At 40.8% G+C, this 26,593-nt stretch overlaps 3 protein-coding genes across 5 annotated transcripts in view; 2 read left to right on the top strand and 1 right to left on the bottom strand.

Moving 5' to 3' along the window:
- KIF2A (kinesin family member 2A) overlaps nucleotides 1-1,764 on the top strand; it is a 58,202-nt gene extending 56,438 nt beyond the window's left edge. For both annotated transcript variants that reach the window (XM_058044633.1, XM_058044632.1), the window contains one exon: nucleotides 40-1,764. In XM_058044633.1, coding sequence (XP_057900616.1) covers nucleotides 40-125 — 86 coding nt within the window. In that variant the 3' untranslated portion in view covers nucleotides 126-1,764. The remainder of the gene's footprint in view (nucleotides 1-39) is intronic.
- On the bottom strand, nucleotides 1,424-8,642 carry DIMT1 (DIM1 rRNA methyltransferase and ribosome maturation factor). The gene is made up of 12 exons (XM_058044634.1): nucleotides 8,473-8,642; nucleotides 8,260-8,333; nucleotides 7,846-7,932; nucleotides 7,419-7,480; nucleotides 7,214-7,307; nucleotides 7,066-7,115; nucleotides 6,150-6,273; nucleotides 5,941-6,033; nucleotides 5,181-5,245; nucleotides 4,848-4,911; nucleotides 4,268-4,374; nucleotides 1,424-3,536 (listed from the first exon to the last, which is right to left on the bottom strand). Exons 1-12 carry the CDS (start codon nucleotides 8,525-8,527, stop codon nucleotides 3,494-3,496), a joined length of 918 nt encoding a protein of 305 aa, XP_057900617.1. The 5' UTR covers nucleotides 8,528-8,642; the 3' UTR covers nucleotides 1,424-3,493.
- Nucleotides 8,643-9,607: 965 nt separating this feature from the next.
- The window catches only part of IPO11 (importin 11), an 85,071-nt gene continuing 68,085 nt past the window's right edge, over nucleotides 9,608-26,593 (top strand). For both annotated transcript variants that reach the window (XM_058043397.1, XM_058043396.1), the window contains exons 1-5: nucleotides 9,608-9,673; nucleotides 10,152-10,219; nucleotides 16,591-16,675; nucleotides 16,961-17,104; nucleotides 20,420-20,520. In XM_058043397.1, coding sequence (XP_057899380.1) covers nucleotides 16,967-17,104; nucleotides 20,420-20,520 — 239 coding nt within the window. In that variant the 5' untranslated portion in view covers nucleotides 9,608-9,673; nucleotides 10,152-10,219; nucleotides 16,591-16,675; nucleotides 16,961-16,966. The remainder of the gene's footprint in view (nucleotides 9,674-10,151; nucleotides 10,220-16,590; nucleotides 16,676-16,960; nucleotides 17,105-20,419; nucleotides 20,521-26,593) is intronic.

Genomic DNA, 26,593 nt, shown 5'->3' with positions numbered 1-26,593 from the left:
CACATCAGTTCTCATCCTTCTGGTTTTTTTTCCTTAAAGACAAAGTGAAATCTTTCCGGGCAGCTCTACAAGAAGAGGAGCAGGCCAGTAAACAGATCAACCCGAAAAGACCACGTGCCCTTTGAAAAGGGCCTCTGCTGCTAAAGGAACCTGTACTGCTGTAGCACACATTTGTTACAAAACCTAGTGACCGAGAGAACTCAACTACTTGAAAGCGTAAAAATGTTAGCAATGTTTGTGGAAATTTCCTGTTTCTTATTCACCTGAATGACATTTTCAGTTTTATGTGAAATGCTCCTGATGTCTACAAAATGCTTCTAGACCAGACAGCACAACCTGCAGGGTTCAGATCTGTGAAGCACTTTGTTTAAATATTTCATTTATTCAAATAGTGAAATGTTTGGAAATACTTGCCATATTTTTAATAAAGTAAAACTGTGGCCATTAAAAAGTCACAGCACTTCCTTCTGACCATGTTCAGTTTTATGACAAAGACCAGCTGTGCAGTTTAAAATTGTGGCGTGCATGCACACCTCACTAGTGGTTTAACGTAACTTCTCTTCCACAAACAGCTGTGCTTAACTCTTCCCATTCTGTGCCTTGATGAAGGCTACTTAACCCTAAATATCCTCTTTCTGAAGCACAGCCTTAAAAAATACATTCCTTATTTGTCAATATAAATTACTTTAGTGTGTGTGTGTTTCAAGAAGACTTATTTTTTGGTGGATAGTTTCATTTCACAGGATGTGCCATATCATTTTAAGAGGAACTGCAGGCTGTTAAGAGTAGATGAACAGCTGGACATTCCATTTTTAGTGTGAAAATCTGGAATCTTTGTTTTATTTGAATACCATTAAGAATGGTTATATAATTTTAACATTTTATCTGTAACAATTAAAAAAAACCAAAAAAACCAACAAATCAACAAAAACCCACAAAAATATAAATTAGTTGATGTATATTAAAGGGTAATGTTTTAAGTACTGAGGAGAGTTGTATCTTAGGATAATGCAGATAATATGATATGTGGTATGGTGTGATAATGCTATGTATGGATAAGTTAACTATCAAACTTTGGGGATAAATACATCCATACTGGCCTTTCACATACTGTTTTAAAAACTTGGATTTTGATGCATGACAAAGTTACATGTACATTAACCGTAGTTTGCAGGTAGCTTGAGTAGTTCTGTTGCTTTAAGAAGTAGCTAATACCTATTTTTCCCTTTGTACAGTGCCAGCAGCTGAAAAGTGGGGTGAAATTGCATCATTTGACGATTTTGCACAATACCTCTACCTAGCGCTAATAGAAATCCCACAAATACCTGAATTCTCACAAATGGCGCCATGTGTATCAGCACTTTTTAGGTGGTGGCACTCAAGTTATTTTTGCAAGTCAGTATGCAAAAAAGATTGACCTTTCATGTAAGAACTGTAGATCTCTCTAGGAGTTCTCCCCCTTTCCAGGAGTTTGTCTCAGCAGAATTTCCTTTGGGGATGTTTAAAAACTACTTTTGGAATACAAGCCTGTTTGTTTGTGCCAGGCCTGGAGGGGGGGAATAAAGGGAAGGCAATGAAAAGAGACTTAAATGAGCCAGAACTTCTTGTAGTGTTTAATGTTTGTATCTCCCATAGAAAGGTAGGCTATGGGAAGCTCTTGTCGCATCATGGTTAAAAATGAAAAATCCTCTTGTGTGTAAACATGAAAACTGAAACAATGTAGATTTTACATAATGTGTTTAATAAATTAAGCTATTAAATGAATTACATCTGAGAATTTCTGTTATGCTTTGGGAAGGGTTTCCATTTGTAAGTAGATCAGTTACATTTTTGAAAAGGCCTCTGATTTCAAAATAAAGCAAACTCTTTTATACAAGTTTGTTATATGGAAGGAAGTTCCCCAGACCATTGTCCTGACTTTAATTTTGCAGCAGATCTTACAAAAACATCACACCTCTTTCTGAACATTTTTTTAAGATCATCACCCATCACAGCTAAAAGAAAAAAAAAACAATGGAACAGAAGGCAATAGGTTCTGTTGGCAGGTGATAGTACAGGCTATCATATAGTATCAGAGGTTTTCTCACAAGCTGCTCTGGACAATTCTCACTTGCTCAGAAACTTCTGAAGACTGAGACATCCCACAGGAGTAACAGTAGCTTCCATATATCTGTCCATGCAAGCCTAGCACCACAGCCAGGCTATGGCTTACTGTGGGTCCCAAAAGGACAAAAAGGACAGTCAGTTTTCAGCACGTTTTTACAAAGCCCTGTAAATTACATGTGTCCTGTCAAGTAGCACATGCTAGCTGCAACTGTCTACTCTCAGTCTTTGTGCCAGAGCCTGCTATAAGTTAGATCTATACCTGATACTGAAGCAGTTAGAATAAAGAAAAATTGGTAAGGCTGGTATTCTTTGTGGCTGTCTACCTAACTCATCATTTGGCTCACTTCACTGCATGAAGTGAAGCAGCACTAGAATTACTGAATTATTAACTTGTGAAATAAATGTGCAATTCAGTTTTTTAAGTCGATGCTTCAGGATGCCTCTTTCTATACATGCTTCTGAATCAATTACTTTTAAAAGCCATTGGGATGTCAATGGCAGCTGCTAGCTGGACTCAGGACATCTTTTCCAACCTTAATAATGTAATGATGTGTATAAATATAAGCTTTTCTTGGAGGAGGTTTTGCTAATTTGCATGCATTGCTCTAAATCTCACTGAAAGGTATGATCTGTGCTAAAACTTTTTCCTGCATTAACAGTGAAGGAGTTACCTTAAAAAATAGTTACTTGAATTAAGTTAACAAAAAAACCCATCCTGCTGTCTGTCTTTGAGCCCTGGCCCACTGGTAGTTTTTTTTCCAGTTCCAACAGTGGAGGAGAGGGTAAAGGCAATAATGTAAAGGATATCAAGCCCACAAGGTAAATTCTTTTGTTTTCTGAGAAACACTCACTGGGGTTCTCTAAGAGAAGCAGATTTTTAACAGGCTTGTTAGTTACCAGAAGGATGAGAGAGACAGGCATCTCAAATCAGAAGGAAGTGTTTAAATACACTTAATAACAAACACACAAATGAATACCAAAAAAGGAATTCCTACAACTTTTTTTTTGTTGTCCAGACCCATTATGGGTTGTACTGTTGAGTACTGTACATGAATATACTGAGGTGAAGTCCATCACTGGAGAACAGATTTCAATTATCATCAGTCCATGTTTTAGGATATATATATATATATATATATAGGAAAACACAGTCATGAGGCAGTCCAGCACCTCGCTTCAGCTCTGAAAGAATTTGCTGCTTTTAAAAGACAGAGCAGCAGCTCCTTGCCTATTGTCTGCGATAAAATCACATCTAACATTCTGAGTCCAAGCATACCCGCTGTATTCTGTTCATTGCTTTTAGGAGGAGCTTGTACCATTGCACTCACACTGGCTTGGGTAAAACTTTGGTGAAAAAATACAGCATCTTTCATTCTTCTAGGAGTATCTATGAAAAATGAATGCCTTCTGAATTGAAGCCATGTAGCAATCTGAAAGATTGAAATATATGTATTATAACTCTAGCAATTTAAACTTCAGCTTGAGGCATTTTTAAGATGTGGATAGAAAATAGCATGAAAGCAGCCATCAATGATCAACTGCAAAAAAAGAATTTTAACAAATCTGAAACTAGAAGTTATTAGCAAATTTGCCATTTTAGAGATGCAGGTTTATTCTCAAGGAAGTTACTTATGTCGGATCCTACCAAGTTCACTATGTTTTTTCAGAGATCATTACCTGTCTTAGCTCTCCAAATGAGAAGCAGATAGGAACTTTTGTCTTGAATTACAACAGGATTCACAATGCCACCCAAGGTAAGAGCGGAATACAGCAGTTAATCATTCATATTTAAGATTATGCTATAGACTACGGCCTAATTATCAAGGCAGAGAAAGGCTATGTGGGGCTCTAGAAAAATTTTAATAACCAGTTTACACTATGGCCATTCTTAAAGGAGACACAGAAGGGTCTAGTACAGAAACACCTGAAACAGGGATCCTTACCTAGTTGCTCTCAATATTATAAACAGCATTTGAAATATATAAGTAGGCCTTAAGTGTTTGCTTAGGTTCAGGACTGGAAGCAAGGAGTGTCTGGTACTATGAGGGAAACCCTACTATTCCTGTGCAACCCAATACTAATCTGTGTTACACAGCTACAGATGCAGATAGAATTTCAAGAAGCTTAAAAGGAAGGCATAAAGAGGAAAAAAAAAGAATACCGAATGAAATCATCTATATCCATTGAACGGGCTCGTTTTTCAGAGTAACCTGTGTCTTTTAGGACTGTCTGTATTTTCTCTGCAATTTTGAAGTTCTCAGGAATTTCCTGTCAATGAAAAATGGGATAGAAATGATTTTCTACTCAAAACACAGGAAAAGGTTCATTTAAATAATTAATTATTTCCTGTTCTTAGAACAGTTCTTGTTTCAAGTGAAAAAATGTAAGTTATATTTTTTCTATTATGGATTATTGTATTAGTCTGTTGAATCTGAATTTTTGTATCTCAGTTCATTCATTATATATGAATCACAACAGTATTGAAAAGCAGACAAGAAATGTTTTATTAAATTAGTAAAAGACCTTGAGACATACATATATGGACAATATACTTAATTTTAAGCTTTTTTACTATGATTTAATTACCCTTTTAGATTTTTGTCTACAAAAAGAGGCAAGTTCTTCCAACCTTTAAACTCTTTTGGAAAAACTTTGATACATTAAGCTTTTCAATGTTAATTTTTTACTCATATATGTAGGCCACAGAACACAGAAGTAGAAGAGATTAGGAAGGAACTTACTGTATTATGTAAGGAACAATGAACTCGGTAATTATGATCCAGCAACTGCTCTACAGCACTTGATCTGAAAGAAATACATGTTTAGCATGAAAACTGAACTGTGACTATTATTCACTCAACTGGTTGTGTTCACTCACAATTCACTCTACTATAAAAAACTGTAACGATTATGCAGAATTGTTCTTTATAAAAACCTGCCTAGTTTTCTTCTAAAAGAAAAAGCTTGTGACATCAGTATAAATCTTCCACCATAGTTTATTACTGACTATGTAACACTGCTATGCATTTGCACAAAAGAAATGGTTAACAGGTTCTCTGACAGAAGTTACTTACTTAAATGCTGCAGAGAGTGTCTTGTTTTTCCTAACAAAGGCTATCCTTACCAGACCATCCCACTCCTGAAAATGAAAATTTCAGAATTTTAGAAAGTAACATAAGCTACGACAAACAAAAACAGTCACTACCGAGAATTTCAGAACAATACTGAACACAAAGGAATATCCTTCATGGACATGTCCTTCTAAACAACAGAAAACCAGCTGTATCTTGGGACAAAGCAATACAAATGGAGGAGAAAATACTTTGCCCCCAAAACCCTTTGAACTGTACTTGTTCATGCCTAGTGCTATTACGAGCAGAGAAGGCAGATACTTGAAGAAAATCTGGCTAACCTTGGGGAAGGCTGAAATGGTCTTGAAGTGTTTTACAAATTAAGAATATTCTTCTGTAACATTTGAGATTACACACACTTGTCTGAAGACAAATCTCATAAATTCCTTTGATCAAAACCTGCAAAATTATCAGCCAGAAACATCTCGGGGAGACGTAAACCATGATAAAAGGGATATTATTACTAACAGTTCTCCAACTGACCTTGGTCTTATGAGAGATACTGTACACAAAGCTGCCCCCATGATGGTGGCATGTTCTGTTAATGTTGTAACACAAGCCTGATCAACAGAGAAATAAGCATTTTGGAAACTCCAATGAGTAGCTGGTAGTTTGTACTAGAATCAGCACATGGAATTGAATAGTCAGTGGGAAGAAGTAGGAAATTATCACTAATATGTTACATTGAGTATACACTGCTCACCTGGAAGTTGATAGGTGGTGGTGGGTTCTTTGGCTCTATTCTGACAACACTGGATTCGACTTTGGGAGGAGGCTTGAAGTTGTTCTTTCCAACCTGTTAGATAAGAGCAGTCAAGCAGCTGTGTGAATAAGCAACAAACTCCTCACATCCCTTGCAACACTCTTCTCTTATGTTTGATAGCTGAGTTACCCAAAGGCAGAGTGACGTACCTTCATCAGATGGTCCACTCGAGCCAATAGCTGAGTGTTAATAGAGAGTCTGCAGTACAGTTTGCTTCCTGGTTTGGCAACCAAACGAAGTGCAAACTCCCTTTGAAACATAAGGATTGCACACCTGAGAATAACAGAAATGAAAAAATCAATTCCAAGTATTCAATTTTTATGTCAGAAGCCAACTAACACACTTGGAAAACACACAATTTGCCTCAGCACTCAGAAGAGTAAACGTTCATAATAAACAACTCTGCCTTGATTGGTGTGTTGAAAAAAAACCAAAACCCATCACAGAACTTTGTGAAGCCATCCAAGTCTCCTTAAAGCTATTACATAATTTGATTATTTATACTGCTAAATGGATCAGGATCAAAGAGACAATCTAGTGTCACAGTTGCCTGACTGTAATGAATCATTAGAGTAACTCTCTGCTGAGTCCTTCAAATCCAAGCTTTCCAAAATTGACCGATAACGTTACCAATGTTCCTTTGAGAGACATCATTGATGACTGACACACAGACAGAGCAGTTACACTTTTAGATCAGACAACAAGAAAGTGACTTGGCATTGATTCTACCCTTTCCAGCCTAACTTAGACAGGAAGGTATTTGAAATGCTATCATGCCCTGCTTATCCCTGGAATAGTTATAATACTAAGGAGATGTAACTCCTGTTTTTATCTGCTGGGCGGTCACTGTTGCCAAGTTTAAATTTTCTCCTCATGCTCAATACATCAACATAAACTTAATTTCCAGGCACTGTCAGACTATGTATCACAGAAAAATTTTAGTGCAGCTCAGCTCTGATCCATCAAACTTGTATCTTAGGAACTAAAATCATAATGGATTTGAAAATACTTTTAAAACTATTTTTCTTCCTCCCAAGTAATACAGAGCTCTATTCTTCCACATACCTGAAAAAAGGTCTATGAAGCAGTAACTTGAAAACAAAAGGTGAAGAAATCTGAGAAAAAAGAATTAATAATGTTAGTATAATTCCTGGGAAATCAGCATTTAAAAATAATTTTTTTAATGTTGTATGCTATGTTGTTTGTCCCATACCTGGTAAGGCAGGTTAGCCACACATGCATCAAAGAATGGTAAATCTGTTTTCAAGACATCTCCAACCTTGATTTCAAGTTTGTTTGCTAGACACCTGGGGGAAAAGATACATTGTGGTTATCCTCAGAAAAGCAGTGTTGCCAAAATTTGTACCAAAGCAGCTCTGCTACTTTAAGTGCTCCCTGTTTCCATAATCGATACTTACGTGCCCTGGACTCTCTTCTGAAGCTCACCAACAAGTCTAGGGTCAATTTCACATGCAATAACCTGAAAAAAAAGTATATATTTGCAACTCCATGCATCTCCTAACTGGAATTTATTCATAAAAACCCCAAACCTGTATCTGTTGCTGTGGGTTTAAAGAATCCTTTCAAAGTCCCTATTAGGCTATGCACCTTCTACCCTCTCCAAATACAAGCAAGCTTTTCCACGTAAATGGACAACAGCAATGGATGAAACCACACAAAATTTATGTGATCAGCTAAAAACCCATTGGAATTATTCATATGTTAAGAAAAATATCAATGGAGTAATTCTACTTATCTTCATCACGCCTATGAAGACTCTTCTGTTTGTTGTAGTCTAAGCCAAGGCACAGTCAGAGCTTCGGAAGTGAGAGAATTTGCACTTACTTTTTTTACTTTCTCCAGCATCTTTACTGTCAGGTTTCCAGTTCCCGGGCCCACCTCCAGAATGACATCCGTGCGGCGCAGGGCAGCCTAAGGACAAACAGCATTACGAGTGCTTCCACAGCACCAATTTCGTTCAATCATTTGACTTTAGAATGAAAGTAAGCGCCTTTGACACAGTAAAAAGTTGGAACTGAGTATTCAAGGGAGCACGAGAGTCGTTTAGGAAGGAAGGAGTGGGAAACGGGGAGACCAGGAATGTCCTGGCGCTGGCTGGCCACGCGTGAGCAACCAGCGAGCACGCACGTAAAGGACAGACGAGGGCCAAGGCCACCGCACGCTCCGACAGTCGGCACCCGGCGCGGCGCCTGTCCCGGCCGTCCCGCCAGCCCCGGCTCCCGGGCCCGCCGCGCCCACCTTGTCGATGATGCTGTTCACCACGAGCGGGTTCTTCAGGATGTGCTGCCCGGCCCCGGTGTTGAACAGGATGCCTGGGGAAGAGACTGCTGTGTTATCGTGGGCAGCCGCGATCCGCCGGCACCCCGCCAGCCCCGGCTCGGGTGCGAGCGCCGGCCCGGCCTCGGCTCCCGGGATCCCGCCCGCCGCCCGCCCGCTCCGCTCCACACTCACCGCCGGCGCGGCCCTCCCGGCGCTCCGGCCGCTTCCCGGCCCTCGCCTTGGGCATGGCGGCAGCTCCGCTCGGCTCCCTTCAGGCACGGTCGGTCCGGTCCGGCTCGGCTCGCTCCGGCCCCGCTTGTCTCACCTCGGCCCCGTTCGGCTCGTTCCAGTCCGGCTCGGCTCGCTCCGGCCCCGCTCCCCACGTGCCGCGCGGCACCGCAGCTGGCGGGCGGCTCCGCGTGCGGCCGGCGGGCGGGGCAGCGCCCCCTGGCGGGCTGGCGGACCGCGGGCGCTCGATCCTCCCGGGAGCGTCCCGCCCGTCCCACCCTTCGGAGAATGGGAGCAGCCGTGAGCCCTAAGTGACCGTGGGCTACAGGGGCGGCGGGTGTCAGCGCGTCCACAGAAGCTTTCCAAGGTTTATTAGTAAATAACACACGGCCTAAAAATGAGTGTGTTTAGTACCCCGAGCTAGTCCGTAAGCAGGCGGCAGTGGGTTTTTGATAAATGGGCAGGGTGAAAAGGAAAAGAGAAAACGCGAGATGAATGAGAAGGGGAGAGGGAGAGAAAAAAAGGGCTAGAGGAAGAAAAAATACAATAAAGGAAAGAAGGGAGGAAGGAAGGAAAGGAGGAAGGAAAGGAAGGAAAGGAAGGGAAAGGAAAGGAAGGAAAGGAAGGAAAGGAAGGAAGGAAGGATTTTGCACGGCGATCCTCATAAGTTTCTGCCGATAAGAAAACGCGGCTCTTTAACCCCCTGACTCCGCACAAAGCGCCCGCCCGCTCGTGGCCTGGAGTCACAGTACGGGTGTAGTCATTCCCAGCCGCTGCCACGCCAATAAAGTACACTCATTTTTTTAATCCTTTCTGTATTTTTTGCTTGACTTTCTCACATATTTAGCGCTATGTTCTGACGCGAGCAGCACGCACGTCCGCCGTGAGGCCCCGCCGCGGGAACGTCTCAGGGAAGCGCGGCACACTGCCCCGCGCGCCACACCGCCCTGCGCGCGGGCAGCCGCCGCCTGACGTCAGCGGGCTGCGCGCTCCGAGAGCCCCAGCCCCGCCCCCGCCGCCCCAAGCCACGCCCCCGCCTCCCCAGGCCTCGCCTCAGCGCTTTTGTCGGCGGAGCGGCGCGGGTGGCGCTTTGGCGTCGCGGGGACGTGACGCCAGAGCCGCGCGTCGCGGAGGCGGTGTGGCGGCGCGGCGCTCGCTGGTCCCGGTTCGTGCGGGGACGGGACGGGAGGGGAGGGGCGGCGCCGGCGGCTCCGGCGGGGCAGGAGGGGCACGGAGCCCGGGGCTGCGCCGCTGCGGGCGGCGCCGCTCCTACGCACTTGCTTCGGCTGCTGCTCTGCCGGCTGTGCCCCCGTTTGCGCTGCCCGAGCCGGCGCGGCTCCGGCGTGGAGTGCCCGCCACGGTACCGCCTCCGCGGCACCGCCCCCGGGGTTAGGGCAGCCAGGCCTCCTTTACCTATTATTGCTGGCCGCGACAAAAGGCCTGGTCGGAGCAGGAAGTAAATAACTGGTGCCTAACTCCTGGCAGGCAACAGTTTCCCGCTTTCTCCTTGGAACAGTTTTGAGTCAGGCTGGAATTAATGGGAGGCTTGGGAGGAAGATGAGGCGTTAACCCGAGAGAACTTGTTTTGTGCGGGAAGAGGCGCGTACTTGCCTTTATTCCAGGTGGTTGCTTTCTTCCTGCAGGCTGAAGAACAGCAATTTTTCTGCCGAGCAGTCTTCCCTTAATCAGAGTCAGGCTCAGTGCACCACTGGTGAGTTATTTCTCCAGTTTGTTACCGTGGAAGACAGCACTATGTGTAACGTACAAGAACAGGGCCCTAAATGCAATGTTGGTGCTGCTTCCCACTTAGGCTTCCATGTGCCTTGTTGCCCATGTCTCCTACATGAAGTCATATCTGTAACACATTTGGTCTGGCTTTTAAATCAGCTCACACAGCACATCAGCAAAATGCTGCTGAGTTCAAATTTATATGTACATAAGATATATCCAAGTTTTTGCCAAAAGTGTATTCCTTATGGAGTTTGGTTTCTTCAGACTTCATGGCAACACCAAATTTGTTACTGCTCTCTGTTTTTCTTCTCATTCTTTCACTGTACTGTTCTCATCAGGGACATTTATTATCATGTGTATAAATGATAAAGGTGTTTGTCACCCAGGCTTTACATATAACATTTTGAAACTGTATCATCAAGAGTGGGATTTAACTGTAGTTAAAATGAAAGTGTTTAAACCTGTTTCAGAGCTGGAGGACTGAATGAAACATGCGTATCCATCTCAGCTGTGTGGCGCTAGTTTGTTTTAAGTGGTCTGTCAGGTCTTTTTAAAAGTCCATTAAGTTAGGTAAACTAGGAAGAAGTTAAAGGAATGAGATTCACCTTGTAGTATTGGTCATCCTAGAAAGTTACTATTAAATGTTAAAAATATTCTCACATTGTCTCTGTATCCATTTGTCTTTTCCTGTGTCATCAATCACTGTGACAGAGTAATTTTTGAGTTAATCCTTGGAATTGTCTCACTCATTTCTTTGCTCCCTGTTCTTTCTGTTGGGAATTTTTGGTCACTTTGGTGGTTACTGTTTAATATCAAAGTCAATTCTTCTCCTCAGAATTTTTAATATAATCTGATTGTCTTTCCTTAACATTGTTGTCAGCCTTGCTTGTTGCTGTCCTTTAATACTGTGGTCCTTGCTGTTCTTAGTTCTTGTATCCTTCGTGTCTTCTGCATGCTTTTTTCAGACCTAAGTTTTAGTTTCAGTGTTAAATTTTTGTAAAAATGAAATTTTGGAAATTCTACTTCTGTGTTTCTGTTACTAGCAGTATGGGAAAAAAACCACCTCTAACTCTCTTTGCTGCTCAGACATTTTGTCTTCTTTATTGTGGCTTAAAAATTGAGCAAACTTTACATAGCTTGGTTCAATTACATAAAGAAAAATTAATATGTGGGTTCTGAAAAATTTTAGTAATGCTTAATATTAGTAATTGTGTTGGTTTTGGTGATTGCTGTAGTTATTAGTGAGTTTAAGTAGTATCTTCAATAACCAGGATAGTTTTAGTTCTTTTGGGTGCATTCCTCAGTAGGAGTATGAGCATGTCGCATGATTGATGCAGATACTGCCATGTTAGAAAAGAGATTCATGGAGGAGTTTGTGGAAGGCTGGAGAAAAATCAGTGTAACTACCAACTTTTCCTGAAGGTCACAGTATCCATGGTAATGTATCTTATCTCTATGACAGAATGCCAGTGTTTGTGTTACTTATTTCAGGAGTTCTTGTGGCTTTTCAACACGGAAACTTTGTTTTTCCTGTTTCCCTTGAAACAAACGTGCCGTAAACGACAGTCCCAATTTTCTACTTGAACCTTCTGAGCTGCAGGGTGTAGCTTTATAGTTGTTTGTTAACCGACAACAGTATAATCTGCTGATAGGAAGCAGCAAGTTGTCTTTGTAAGCACTCTTCAGGGAATTAGTTTTAGGTGTCTGCAAAGTCTTCCTTAGGTTCCATTGTCATAAACAACATTAAACTTTACCTCCTCACAGATAATTTTCTTTAGACCACAGACTATCCTAGTAGCTCTGACCTCTCTCCAGTTTGCTCCTTCTTGAACTGAAGAGAGGGAGAACTGTGAGAACCAAGCTGTAAATGGGGTCCTAGGAGCCATCTCAGACACTGGGTAAAGAAGGATCACAACATCATCAGAGCCACTGGTGCTCTTGAAGTAGCCCAGAATGTATTTGCACTATGATCAGAGAGAGCACACTGTATTTTGTGTAATGTGTTTATGGCTTTGTCATCTTCTGATTTCATAAAATCTTAATTTTTTCTTGTACCTTCTTACAGCTGGAAAGTATTAATTGAATTCTTAACAAAAGAAAACAAAAATACACAGAATTAATTATCTGGATATGAGTGAGTTGTTACACTGCATTCTCTCAGAAAAAGTGAAGTGGGGAGGAGTTTAGTGATGAAATCCTTTGTTTTGTACCCCTTCAGATGTTTAGTAGTTGCCAATTTCTTTTGGCACATGTGATTTTAAAATTAGGATGCTTTTTAGTGTGAAGGGAAAATACTACATACTTATTTGTTAGTATCAGAAACATTGGCTGTTAAGGAAAAACATTACACTGGCATGGCTAATATAAAACCAGAACATTTAAGACATTGAATACTTTCTAGTGACAAGGATTTCTTTTCCTTCCTGCAAAATGTTTGTGTGCAATTTTGTTGTTACAGCTATGGGTGTGGACCACAGAAAAGCAGGAGAAGGCAGTGAACATTCCTGATACTGCTCAGTGTTTATGGTGAAGACATAGACTGATGTTAGTAAATAAAAAGGGGAAATGACACCCTTACTCAGTAATCAAACCTGGAAATTCTGGCTATTGTGACACAGATGCAGACCTTTAGACCATTCCTTCTAAAAATATGTTGCTTATAAGGCAAAAATTTATATAGGTGCCTCATGTCTCAGAAAGTACCCAAAAGACAATAGCTATTTAATACTCACCTTCTGAGTTTCATCTCTAGGACAGTCTTGTAGATATAGTTCAGTAGTGAGTAAAGCTGTAGAAGTCCCATGAGCTGTGGGGAAAGTCCTTGTCCCTGTGATTTAACCAGTCTCTGGGGTAACCTATGTCCCTTTTGCCTTTCCCATGCAACAGGCGAAGTCGGATATTTAAATAGTGAGGATTGTCTCTATCTCATCAATAAAAAAGAAAAAAAAAGAGGGCAGTGTGAGGGTATCACAACAATCTAAGATTGGAGAGATCTGGGTTTAAACTCCCAAGGTGCAGCTGTGTCTGTCTACAGGAATAACTTTCACAAGTGCATCTGTACATGGCAGTAGTTAAAACAGTATTTTGAGCAGATCCCACTAAGATAGGAGCTGGTGCCCTCCCTGAGTCAATTGTCTTTACAGGGAGCATGCCGGGAATAAGCTCCCTGTAGAAGTCCTGTCATTGAGAAGGGAAGGTAGGGACTTTGTCAGAGTTGAAGTTACATGCTAGGACTTGAACCTGAATGGCTTGACATTGTTTGAAGTCATGTAGTCGTCCTCACTCCTGTAATGTCCTCTAGTGTTTGTGGAACGGTGTGCTTAGATGGCTTGACCTTTTGGCTTGTTTGGTTTTTTTTTGTTGTGTGTGCCCCTGGGATCCCACCCCTGCCTTTTGCCTTTTGGTGGGCAGTTATGACTCAGTCACAGTTTGCAAGCTTGTTCTAAGTTTACATCATATTTTGCCAAGAGCGTGAAATACAAGCTGCTTGCTGTTCTGTCTGCTTTTTTATACCTAGCACATTTACCTGTCAACAATGTGGTGTGAAAATTATTGGAATGCTTGATCCAAAGGAAAACCTGCATTTTTCCTGCTCCTTCCATCTTTGGGTATTTAAGTGGTATGACAGTATATAACCCTCCTCTTCAGGGAGAAGCAGAGGGTTATACTATTTATTTTGGCCACTGTAGCTCTTTGTTTTAGCTTAACTAATTTGTAGCTAGCTTAAACTGCAAATTAGAGTTTTGTACAGTAAGATTGATTCAAAATATTTTGTTGAAATTTTAAAATTTCTTTTTATTCTCTTTTTTTTTTTAATTCAAAATTAATACAAGTTAAATAGTGACTTACTAGAAGAAAACAAACTGTTCAGAGGAATTTTTAAAAAGCAGTAGCAATAGACAGCTTTTTTACATGTCTGCCATTTGTGTTTGCTACATGTTTATTACATGTTTTTTCCAGTTAATTTTTTGCTACCCAAATCATACCACTTCACTAAATATTTTGCAGTATTTATAAACATTATTTGTAGTTGACCCATCTCCAGGGAGATTATTTTCTGATTCAGTTTTGCTATTTGGCTTGTGATGGCCTCATCCAATGATCTTTACATGGGATCAAAAAGTGACTGTGCAAATTCATTGGAGACTAAATCTTGAGGGCTGTTAAATTCCCTGCCTCTTAATAGAAAATTCTTGAACCAGAGTTTTCTGGGTGGCAAGCCAGCATTATGTAAAATGTTCTGACCTGAGTATCTGCAGTGGTTTTGACAGAGCAAGAGCATTGGATTAAATAAATTTTTGTTCTGACCCACTAAGCTGTTTGATTTTTCTTGAGTTTTTTTTTTTGAGCAGTAGCTCAAACCATAGCTGCTCCAGTTTTTACATGGAAGTACAAACCTTTTCAAGAATGAGAAACATTATTAAAAAAGAAGCAAATATTTCACTTTGATTTTTGTTGCTGTCCTTTGTTGTTATCTTTAGAACGGTCAGCTAATTGTTTTGAAATAAGAAACTGGAAAAAAGTCACCTGTTTTTTGTGCTTGCATTTTACTAACTTAAGTATGTCTTCTAATGAGAAGTGTTTTAGGCGGAGTATATAAATTTCCAGTGTAAGCCAAAGCCTTTAGGTTTTTCCTCCCTCTTCTTAGACATGTTATCCTAGAGGTGCCACCACTGTTGCTGGTGGGTCCAGTGGCAGATGTGTCTCGGGGCCATCTGGCACTGCTTCTGTCAGACATGCAGGAAGCTTCTTGCAGCTTGTCACAGAAGACACCCCTGTAGTAACCCCCCCTTCTGCTACCTTGTGCACAACTGGTTAAAGCAGAAAGATTGGAAGGTTCTTCACATGGAAAGTATAGAGCAGAGATGGAGTCAACTGAGTAATTATTGCTGTGAGGAGAGATGTGATTTTGTGTTTCATGGGTTTAAATGTAGACTTTTTTTAACCTTAGGACCTTCAAATTTTAGTCAACTTTTTTAGAGGATGGTTGGAGATTTGGAGATGAAGAACTTTTTTTTTTAGGGGTGTAATACTTTTTTTTTCAATTATGCAATGCTATTACTGGTATAAAATGTCTCCAGTATTGTGTCTAGTTTAGTTAAGGTGATTTTTCTAAAAAAAATCAAAAATTTTAAGCCTCTGTCAAAATAAATTTCATGTCTTCCACTTTCTTACTATTACTGTAGCAATTTTAATCTTGATCTTTTTCCTGAAGGTGGAAAAATAAACCTTTTTTTCCCATTAAACAAAAACAAATCACAGAAGTGATTTCCAATCACGATATTGGAAAAGACCTCCAAGACTGAGTCCAGCCTTTGACGGATCACTGCTTTGTCAGCTACACCGCTGCACTAAGTGCCACATCCAGGCTTTACCTGACCACCTCCAGGGATGACAACTCCACAGCTTCTCTTGGCAGCCCATTCTGATGCTTAGCAATCCTTTCCATGAAGAAATTCCTCCTGATGCCCCACCTGAACCTCCTTCTCTCTCCTCTTTGAAGAGAAACTGTTCTTTGTTGTTCATTTAGAAAACCTAAGTATATGACTATTCACTGTGTCTGTGTTATTAAAAGTTAACATAGGCTTTAAACTGACTTTTTTTTATAAGCAGAAAACAGACTTCATAGTTTCTTTCATATATGAGTCTTTTTCTTCTTGTAACATTGTTTCTGTGGTCATTATAAGTGTAATTTCTATCATCTGGAGAGCAGGGTTTTGTTTTGCTTTCACAGAGTACAAAAGTACAAAACCATGTATATAAACTGGAAATTTGGCATTATGCATTCGTAGTTCAGCTGGTTAGCATTTGTATGTCACAGCGCAGGGAAACTCAGGACGCTCAATGTGAGAATCAGCAAGCTTCATTTATTAATTAGACCACCAGACATTTATTTACAACAAGTAATAAGCTCATGCATGTTCTGTATGCCAAGCAGTCTATTGTTTATACTACAATATCAGCTCTTCTTTATTCTTTAGAAGTCACATGTCTCTTTTCTCATGTCTCTTTCTCAATTACAGCATCTTGCTATCACAATACAGCTATGCTTCAAGGACACAGTGTTTTTGCAGCTGCAGGGACTAGATTAGCCATGGCCTTGTACTTTTCCAATTCCTGGTTAGCTATTTTTCCAACATTTGTATGATAAATAAGGAAACCAAATACATTGAGGAAAATTCTGTATCATGTAAGACTAATTGTGAGACTTAATGCTTTTTTTTTTAATTAATATGAATTGTTTGGATGAATTTGAGTTATAGAATGTGACTATATGAATGTGTAATTTTCTGTCTTGAAGAAAAAGTAATATGCAAAAATGTTAATAATCTGCATTTTTGCCTCTTTCAGACAACCCCATGGTTTGCTCTGGTTACAGTTGAGTAATTATCTCTAGTTGCAGTTTTGCTCTTAGCTGCTGTGCTTCACAAGAGAGGTAACTTTTTGCAATCAAAATATTTCCTGCACTTCCTCAGATCTAGCAAATATGCTTGTAATAATTGATTTAATGCCTGCTCCTTCTGCTGAGAGATTTCTGAAAGCAAATAGTTCTATCCCTGTACCTCAACTGCCTGTGAGTGGGTGTTGTGCTATCTTTACACTTTGTAGTCTAATGAAAAATGAGTGTGGGGTGTTTGGATAATAAGAATGGAAAATACCTGTCTATATTTGCTATCTTTTACTGATTAGGTGTTTTTTTCTCCTTTTTAAATGTTTTCAGATTCTCATGGATCTCAACAGTGCTAGCACTGTTGTTTTGCAAGTCTTGACGCAAGCTACTAGCCAGGATACTGCAGTGTTGAAGCCAGCTGAGGAGCAACTGAAGCAGTGGGAGACACAGCCAGGTTTTTATTCAGTCTTGTTGGTAAGATACAGTGGAAAAGTGCCATTAAGTAAACTCTGAATAATTTTGAGTACTAGTCTCTAGAACACGGTTGAGCCATGACCTCTGCCTGAGGGAAGTCCTGAGTTGTCATGGTCCAGGCAGTAGAATCCTTATGCTGAAGGATAGGGTAGGTAGGATGTGTCAATGCTAGGCATTGTCATTACTGTATCTCAAAGTAAGCTCTTTCCCTGGGTATTCAGAAGGTGGAAATCCAGCCTCTAGCAGTATGAGTGGGCAGTAGTGCTAAATCTTTTATTTACCTGTTGTGAATTGTGGATGGTAAAAGGCCAAGAGGGCCCTTCTCAAAGGAATTGCCTTTACTGCCTCAAGAGGCAGGGGACTGTTTATATATCAAGGCAATGAGGACCTTTTCTTTTTTGGGGGGATGATGCTTTATGATCATTTTAATAGGCATTTCCTCCTGCTTTCCATTGAATTGTGTGATACCTCTCTGGGGTTACTTTCCTTTTTGTTAGTGGAGGGAGACTTCCAGGGAGACTAACTGACCTGGCTGTGGTAGTAAGGTCCTGGAATGGGGAAGGTGAATGCTTCTAGAAGTGCTATGACCATTCATGAAATTGATGCATTAATATGGTCAAAATGATGACAACACAGTCAAAAAGGAAATGAACCTGTTTCAGCAAAGACACCTGAAAGTTAACACTGTTGTTATTCTCCAATATCTCTGTATATATTTATAGTAATATTAAAAACAGACGTAAAATGTTTTTTCTACAAACATCTGTCCTCAGTGCATAGATTGAATGCCTTAGATTTGTTGGGTGATGTGTTCTGTTCTCTATAAACCATCTAATTTGTTTGGAGAGTTGAAGGTGAGCCCGAGGATTTAGGGAAAGGAGTAGAAGAAGATACATTGAGCTGCCAAGTTTCCTTTTATGTACTGCCTTTGCAATAGTGTAGTTGTGGTGGTAAATGATCTTGATAGAAACCAGTGGAAATTGCCACTAGTGATTTTTTTTTTTCCTCTGCATGTTCGGTTTGAGACCTTGCACCTTGGGGTGCAGACAAATTGGGCACTCACAGGTAACTGGAGCAAATATGAGTTAATTTTAAATATAAGGACTAAAAATTCAGGTGTTTAGATGCTTATTAAAGATGTATATGCTGGCACATAATATTCAAATGCTGATAAATTTTTTTAAGTGGTTAGGTGGATTTGTTGAGGCCACATCAGCCTTTCTTTAAGAGTGAAAATATCAAGATAGTCTTCCAAACGAAACAAGTGAAGTGTCTGCTTCTTTGTTTAACTTGATCATGACAGGTGTGCTGTCTGGGAGAGAAAGTAGTTGACATCTTCTTGGTGGAGCAGAAAAGGGTTCAGGGAAACAAGTGGAGAGTGGGTAAGACAGCTGATATCTGTGGGTTGTGGCAAGTAATATAATTGCTTACTGTGAGATATGCTTGCTTCTGGGACAGAGGAAAGAAAATCATAAAGAAGATCATGAGACATGCATCCTTGATCCTACCATTTTTAGTACTTAGTGGAGTTGCTATCATTACTTTTCTGTGTTTGTCTTTTGAAGGTATTATAAATCTCTCTTTTGATTCAGAATTGGGTGGTTTTGAAAAGAACCTCCGTGCAAATTATATCAGTTTGTATATTGGCTTCATTCCCGTTCTATGACAGCATTACTGTGTTACATTAAATACTTCATGTTTTAGGAAGTTCATACGAAGATAAAGAATGTAATGAGAAGTTCTACTTGTTTTTGTGTAGATTGTTTGGTCTATTTTTTTTCATTTTTAATCTAGGTTTGGTCTAGTTTTAGGGTCTTTATCTGTGGAAGCTTTGTTTCTGCTAAATATTTTAGCAAGGAGAGGAATATTCAGTATGAGTAGTTTGGGTTTTCCATGTTTCATTTATTTTGAAATGTTATTTTTCTAATATGGAAGTGGTGTTTGAAGTTAGCTGTTAGTATTTTAATATGCTTAAATTGTATTTGGGAAAGGTCAAGTCTTTTAGAGATTCAGTCTGTCTTCCTAAATGAGCTTTGTGGAAGGAGAACATACTACATATAGATCATTTTTGTGTTGTGTGATATTTTTGGTGGGTTACCACCTTTCTGATATTTTTCTACAATTGCTAGTTTTGAAGTTTATATCATTGTTGGCATGTAAATCTGTCTACTTTCTAGTGATTGGAGTGTGTTAGTTTTTTTGGGTTGGCCATTACCTCTAGAAACATGTTACTATTAATAAAGGAAGATTTTGAGAGAAAATTAGGTTTTGAATTCATAGTGAAAATGAAATCCCAGGTTTCTACTTATAACTGCTGAGTTACTTGAAAGGTTTGTTTATGCCTGTGTTTGCAGGCATGCTGCCCAAAAGTAGCTGATACTTTTGACCAGAATCCCTGCATTTTTCAGGTCCCTTCTTAGTGGACTTCTAAAAGCAAGAAATACAAGTGGTGCACTCTTTGTGCAGTGTACTGCATAGTAAGAACATACTTCACACATGCTTGCTCTCTAAACGTTGGAGTAATGATGTCTCACCCCTTGAGAGGGATCCATCTGATCCAGTAGAAAACAGAAGGAGAGCTGCTGTTCAGAGTAGTGCCTGTGCTGAAATTCAGTAGCCTACCTTTATTTTAGTTTCTTTTGGTTGGTTAATTTTACACCATTACCATACAAAATAACTCCTCTGTGTTTGTCTGTATGTACATACAGATATATAAAAGTGTATATATATGTATAGAGAGATATATATGTATGTATCTACAGATATATAGCTTTTTATTGGTAGAAACTAATTTCCTGATTTCCTAAGCATAGTCAAATTTGAGAATTGCAGACCTACCAGGTCACTATTTTACAAACAGTATTGCTAGATAGGATGGTTCTTGTCATATGAATAAATAATCTGAAGACTGGATTCTGACTAGAATAAGGAATTAGCCTGTGTTCTGCAATGGCACAAACTTCTGAGAGCTATGTCATTAAAGAATGTAAAAATTGTCTGATTATATTAATTACTACCCCTATATTTCCTTCTCTGCCAGACAAGATTAGCAATACATTTGCCTTATATGTTGTTTTTTTAAATAAATCAAAATTTGGGCTAGTCATAAAAAATTTTTTAATCTCTAAAAATTTATGTTTAGATCAGTGTTTTCACTTCCCTGTCAAATGATGATTAAGGCTTTTTGTTTATGTACACCCATATCACAGTGGTGTGTGTATTTCTACATATACCAGGGCATGTGTTGATACAATTTCTGTCTTTCTTGTGGTATCTTGAGAAATTTTTAACTTTTTCTTTTTTTTTTTTTAACAGAATATCTTTACAAATCATAGCCTGGATGTGAATGTAAGATGGTTAGCTGTACTGTACTTTAAAAATGGAATTGATCGCTACTGGAGACGGACCACACCACAGTAAGTTTTGAGATCTTCCACTTCACCATCTTAAAGTTGGCTTTGTTATGGTTGCCAGGCTGGAAAAAGAGGAGATCCTTAATTGGTAGAAGTTACTTTAGAATTTGTGGTGGAACTGACAATATGCTTCAACCTTCAGGACTTGCTGATAAAACATTTTGTCTTTATATTGCTTCTTATGACTGTTAATGATTTACTTTTGAGAGCTGAGTTAGAAGGCTCTTTCATAGGTAATAGGTTTTGAAGTGATGCTGTATGTGTTGTAACGTTAACACCTGGGTTTACTGAAAGTGACAGAAGTGAAAGGTAACCTCTTGGACAGTGAGAAGGAACTTTCATTTTGTTCATGCTGATATGTATTGAATATGTACACAGGAAGGAGGCAGCAGTTATCATACTAAAAAGTTCTGGTCTTCTTTTTTCATTGCTCTGATAATGCATGACAAAGAGTTCTCCAAAGAAGATGAGAAATATAGGCACTTTTCATGAGTAGCATATAATTTACTTAAAATTTACAAAACGTGCCATTTTAATATGTAACCTGTAGAATTATATACTTCTCAGTCTTTTGTGTGGAGTGCTTATTTTTCCTTTAAAAACAGGTGTGTTTTCACAAAGAGTTTCAATTCCAGAACTCAAAGGCTTGCAAGTGTTCAGTCTGAAATGCTTGTAATAGGTGGGACTGTCACTGTCAGATATAGGGTATTAGATGGAATTCTAGGTACAGTTTTTCTGGATCACAAATCTAAGTTCGTGTTATGATGCAAAATATGAGTTTCATTGTTCATTGTTTGAGATAGTTCAATGTGTTTTGCCTTGCATTGTAAGCCTTTCCAAAGCTCTACCAAAGGAGTGAAAACTTTTAAAATTCTGTATCCACAGCACTTTTTAAGTGGTGTAGTGCTTCTTCATTATGACATAGAGCACTAGAGTATTTGTATGTGTGAATTAGTATATAATTGCAAAACATCTGCAAGCATTTGGATTCTTTTTTATGTAACAGGAAAATACCATCTTTTTAATGAAAGATGGCATATATCTTTGACATTTCTGGTTAACAGGATTCAGCTTACAACACTGGTACTTCGCAAGAACTGTTGGAAGAAGTTAAATGTTGTTTCAATTTGTTAGTATTTTTAGCCACTAGTAGTATTTCTGGTAAAAAAGTGTGGTTTATTTCTTGCAGAACTAAAAACTAGAATTTTACTGTTTGAGGTAAAAATTAAATAGAAATATATTAATGTAGCTTCCCTGTAGTTTTAAATTAAATGTAATTTAAAAAATAATTTTTTCTTGACTGTTAAGGATTCCATGAGTTTAAATCTATATTAAATTTCCCATGCAACCCTATTTTTCCCCATTTCTAACTTTTCTGCCACTAATTTAGTGCAATTAAATGATAAAATAAATTTTAAAATTTGTTGGCTGCTGTTAAGGATTCAGTGGAGTATTGCATACTAAATTTTTACTCTGTGTCCAACTGTTTTTCTTTCTAAATATGTTAGATGTGACATTTTGTCAGCACTCAACCAGATCACATTTCTCGTAGAATATGTTGAGGTAATTTTGAAAAATCCTGATTTAAACTAAATTTTTAGTTGATTATTTTGTGAATCAATCATACTTTGAATACCATTATTTTTTGAAGACTTCATTGTAGATGCTGCATTTTTGTTGTCTTTGCAAAATTCTTGTCTTTTGTCTTGTATCTCACTTCAGCAGCTGTCTGCTCTCCATCCATAGTATCACAGAATCACAGAATTACAGAAATTCTAGGTTGGAAGAGACCTTTAAGATCATCGAGTGCAACCCATGATCCTCAACTAGATCATGGCACCAAGTGCCACATCCAGTCTTTTTTTAAACTCTTTGAGGGATGGTGACTCCACCACCTCCCTGGGTAGATAATTCCAGTATTTTACCACTCTTTCTGTAAAATACTTCCTCCTTAATTCTAGCCTGTATCTCCCTTGGCGCAGCTTGAGACTGTGTCCTCTTGTTCTGTCTGTTGTTGCCTGGAGAAAGAGACCAACCCACAGCTCACCACAGCCACCCTTCAGGAAGTTGAAGAGAGTGATAAGGTCACCCCTGAGTCTACTTTTCTCCAGGCTGAACAACCCCAGCTCCCTCAGTCGTTCTTCATATGGCTTGTGTTCCAAGCCCCTCACCAGCCTCGTTGCTCTCCTTTGGACACGCTCAAGCATCTCAACGTCCCTCCTAAAGTGAGGGCCCAGAACTGGATGCAATACTCCAGGTGAGGCCTCACCAGTGCTGAGTACAGGGGAAGGATGACCTCCCTGCTCCTGCTGGCCACACTGTGCCTGACACTGGCCAGGATGCCACTGGCCTGTAAGGGCACCAGGGCACACTGCTGGCTCGTGTTCAGCCGACTGTCAACCAGCACCCCCAGGTCCCTTTCTGCCTGGGCACTGTCCAGCCACACCATCCCCAGCTTATATCGGTGCAGGGGGTTATTGTGGCCAAAGTGCAGGACTCGGCACTTGGACTTCTTGAACTTCATCCCATTAGATTCTGCCCATCCATCCAACCGTTCCAAGTCCCTCTGCAAAGCCCTCTGTCCCTCTAACAGATAAACAAACGTTCCCAGCTTAGTGTCATCTGCAAATTTGCTAATAAAGGACTCTAAACCCTCATCCATGTCATCAATAAAAATATTAAACAGAACTGGCCCCAGCACAGACCCCTGAGGGACACCACTGGTGACTGGTCGCCAGCTGGATGCAGCACCATTCACCAGCACCCTCTGGGCCCGGCCATCCAGCCAGTTCTGAACCCAGCAAAGAGTGCTCCTGTCCAAGCCATGGGCTGCCAGCTTGTCTAGGAGTATGCTGTGGGAGACAGTGCCAAGGCCTTGCTGAAGTCCAGGTAAACAACATCTACAGCCTTCCCAGCCTTCCACTAGGCGGGTTACCTGGTCATAAAAGGTGACCAGGTTGGTCAAACATGACCTCCTAAATCATGCTGGCTGGGTCTGATACCCTGGCCATCTTGTAAATTTTGCGTGATGGCGCTTAATATAAACTGTTCCATTATTTTGCCAGATATTGAGGTCAGGCTGTCTGGTCTGTAATTACCAGGATCTTCCTTTGCACCTTTTTAGTGAATGGGTATCACATTGGCCAGCTTCCAGTCATCCGGAACCTCACCAGTGAGCCATGACTGTTGGTAAATGATGGAGAGTGGCTTTGCAAGCCTGTTTGCCAGCTCTCTCATTACCCTGGGGTGGATCCCGTCTGGTCCCATAGATTTATGAATATCCAAGCATTTCAGTAGTTCTATGACTGCCTCCTCTTGGATAATGGGGGGACCATTCTGCTCCCTGTCACCATCAACCAGCCCAGGTGGGCAGGTGTCTTGAGGGCAAGTCATCTTCCCAATAAAAACTGAGGCAAAATAGGCATTAAGCACTTCTGCCTTTTCCTCATCTTCAGATACTAAGTTCCCTCCTTTGTCCAATAAAGAACAAAGGCTGGTCTTACCTTTCCTTCTACCATTAAAGTATTTGTAAAAACATTTTTTATTATCCTTTACAGAAGTTGCCATTCTAAGTTCAAACCGAGCTTTGGCCTCCCTAATTTTTTTTCTGCATGCTCTAGCAGCCTTCTTGAATACTTCCTTAGAGACCTGACCCTTCTTCCAACGCTGATACATCCTCTTTTTATTCTTAAGTTCCTCCAAAATCTCCTTGCCCAGCCAGTCTGGACGTTTACCCCATTGACTGATCTTTCGGCACACAGGGATGATCTGTTCCTGTGCCCTCAAGATCTCTGTTTTAAGGTATGCCCACCCTTCCTGAACTCCTTTGTTTTTTAGGACTGCTTCCCAAGGGATGCTCTGAATAAGTTTCCTAAACAGGCCAAAGTCTGCCCTCCAGAAGTCCAATGCAAGAGTTTTACTAGTGCTCTTCCTGACTCACCAAATATTGAGAACTCTATTATTTCGTGATCACTCTGCCCCAAGCGACCTCTAACCACCACATCTCCCACCAGCCCATCTCTGTTTGCGAACAGCAGATCTAACATAGTCCCTCCCCTGGTGGGTTCACCCACCAGCTGCAACAAAAAGTTGTCCTCCATACATTCTAAGAATTTCCTGGACTGCCTCTTTATTGCTGTATTAAGTTCCCAGCAGATGTCTGGTAGGTTGAAGTCACCCACAAGAACAAGGGCTGATGATCTTGAAACATTACCTAGCTGCTTATAGAATAAGTGATCTACATCTTCTTCCTGGTCGGGTGGACGATAACAGACTCCCAGTATAGTGTCAGCCTTGTTGGCCTTCCCCTTTATTCTTACCCATTGACATTCAACTCCATCTTCCTTAGTTTCAATTTTGATGGCATCAAAAGTTTGCTTAATATAAAGTGCCACCCCTCCTCCTCTTCTGCCTTTCCTGTCTCTCCTGAAGAGCTTGTATCCATCCAGTGCAGTACTCCAGTTATATGAGTCGTCCCACCATGTTTCCATGATGGCAACTACATCACAGCTCTGCAGTTGCACCATGGCCTCCTGCTCTTCTTGTTTGTTGCCCAAGCTGCATGCATTGGTATACATGCACCTCACATGCACGTCATCTGGGCTACTGACCTCACCCCTAACTCAGCCTTGCAATTCTTGGGCCTGTTTCCAGATAGCTCAGCTGGTTCCCCTTCCCCCTTCAAACCTAGTTTAAAGCTCTCTCAATGAGGTCTGCCAGTTCATGAGCTAAAAACCTTTTGCCCTTAACAGAGAGGTGTACCCCATCTGGTTCCAGCAGATAAGATGCTGTAAAAGTTTCCCCATGATCAAAGAATCCAAAATTTTGCCGATGACACCAACCCTTAAGCTACTTGTTGATGATGCGGATTCTTCTGTTTCTTTCATCATTTTCCTCCGCCACCAAAGGGACTGAGCAGAACACTACCTGTGCTCCTGCCCTATCAACTACCTGACCCAGTACCCTGAAGTCCTTTCTAATTGCCTTGACACTCCTCTTCTCAATCTCATCACTACCAGCCTGGAGTATCAGCAGTGGGTAATAATCAGAGGACTGAATCAGCCCAGGAAGTCTCTCAGTGATATTTTGTACCCGGGCCCCAGGGAGGTAGCAGACTTCCCTGTGCGATGGGTCTGGTCAACATATGGGGCCCTCAGTTCCCTTCAGGAGGGAATCACTTACTACGATTACCCTTCTTTTCTTCTTGATGCTAGAGGTAGTGATCCGTCTTGCAGATGAATCATAATTGGGGGGTTCACTGGGCAGGCAATTCTCTCCTAAGTCATCTAGTTGAGTCTCTCTATCCAGGATCTCGTACCTATTCTGAAGTGGTACTTGGCTGGATGATGATGGGGAGGGGGAGGACTTTTTGCTATTACCTCCCCGAATGGGGACCCGTTTCCATTCCTCTTCATCTACCAGGTGCCCTTCTGTTGCCTGAGAGCGGGAGGCATATAAGTCCTCAGTCTCTTGGTCAGAAGCCTCCCTTAAAGGTGGTAGGGCTGAACTCCTCCAGTCTATTTCCCTTTCACTTTCCCTGATACTCCTTAACCTTTCGACTTTCTCCCTAAGCTCAGCCACCAGTGAAAGGAGGTCATTCACTTGTTCACACCGCAGGCAGGTCTCCTCCACAACACTCCCTGATGCCACCGATAAGCTAAAACACTTTGGACACGGATGGGTCTGTACAGACACATCCTTTTTGGAGGGCCCGACTTGGTCACTTATACCAGCCACAGCTTTTGACCGTGTAGAAACCATTACTGACAAACACCTCAAAAATAACCAGGCAGCAGAAAGACCTCAAACAACACAGAGCACTCCTTACTAGCAAGAAAGCTGGCAACCCTGCCTGCGCGAACTGCCGCGCAAGCCACCTTGTATACTCCCCAGAGACTCACCACACCCCTGTGTGCCCGCTCCTGTTCGCCGCGCTCCCCAGACACCTCTTATAATCAGCCACTCAGCAGCAACTGAGGAAGCTCCACCCTCTGCTCCTCTCTGACTCACAATGCCAGTAGTACATCAGAGCATGTTCTGATGTATAGATCAGGCTTAAAACTGCATTTTCCAGTGA

Source organism: Melospiza georgiana, chromosome Z, assembly GCF_028018845.1.
Source record: "Melospiza georgiana isolate bMelGeo1 chromosome Z, bMelGeo1.pri, whole genome shotgun sequence".
In the NCBI taxonomy this organism is placed as follows: Eukaryota; Metazoa; Chordata; class Aves; order Passeriformes; family Passerellidae; genus Melospiza; species Melospiza georgiana.
This window is presented reverse-complemented; position numbering and strand designations above follow the sequence as displayed.

Bases quoted from the DNA above. Each gene is read 5' to 3' on its own strand.
- DIMT1 (XM_058044634.1), bottom strand. From the start codon at position 8,527: ATGCCCAAGGCGAGGGCCGGGAAGCGGCCGGAGCGCCGGGAGGGCCGC. The intron at 4,375-4,847 runs GTAAGTTCCTTC...TTTCATTGACAG, and splicing joins ATTGTTCCTTACATAATACA to GAAATTCCTGAGAACTTCAA. The intron at 3,537-4,267 runs GTATTCTTTTTT...TCAATCTTTCAG, and splicing joins GATATAGATGATTTCATTCG to ATTGCTACATGGCTTCAATT.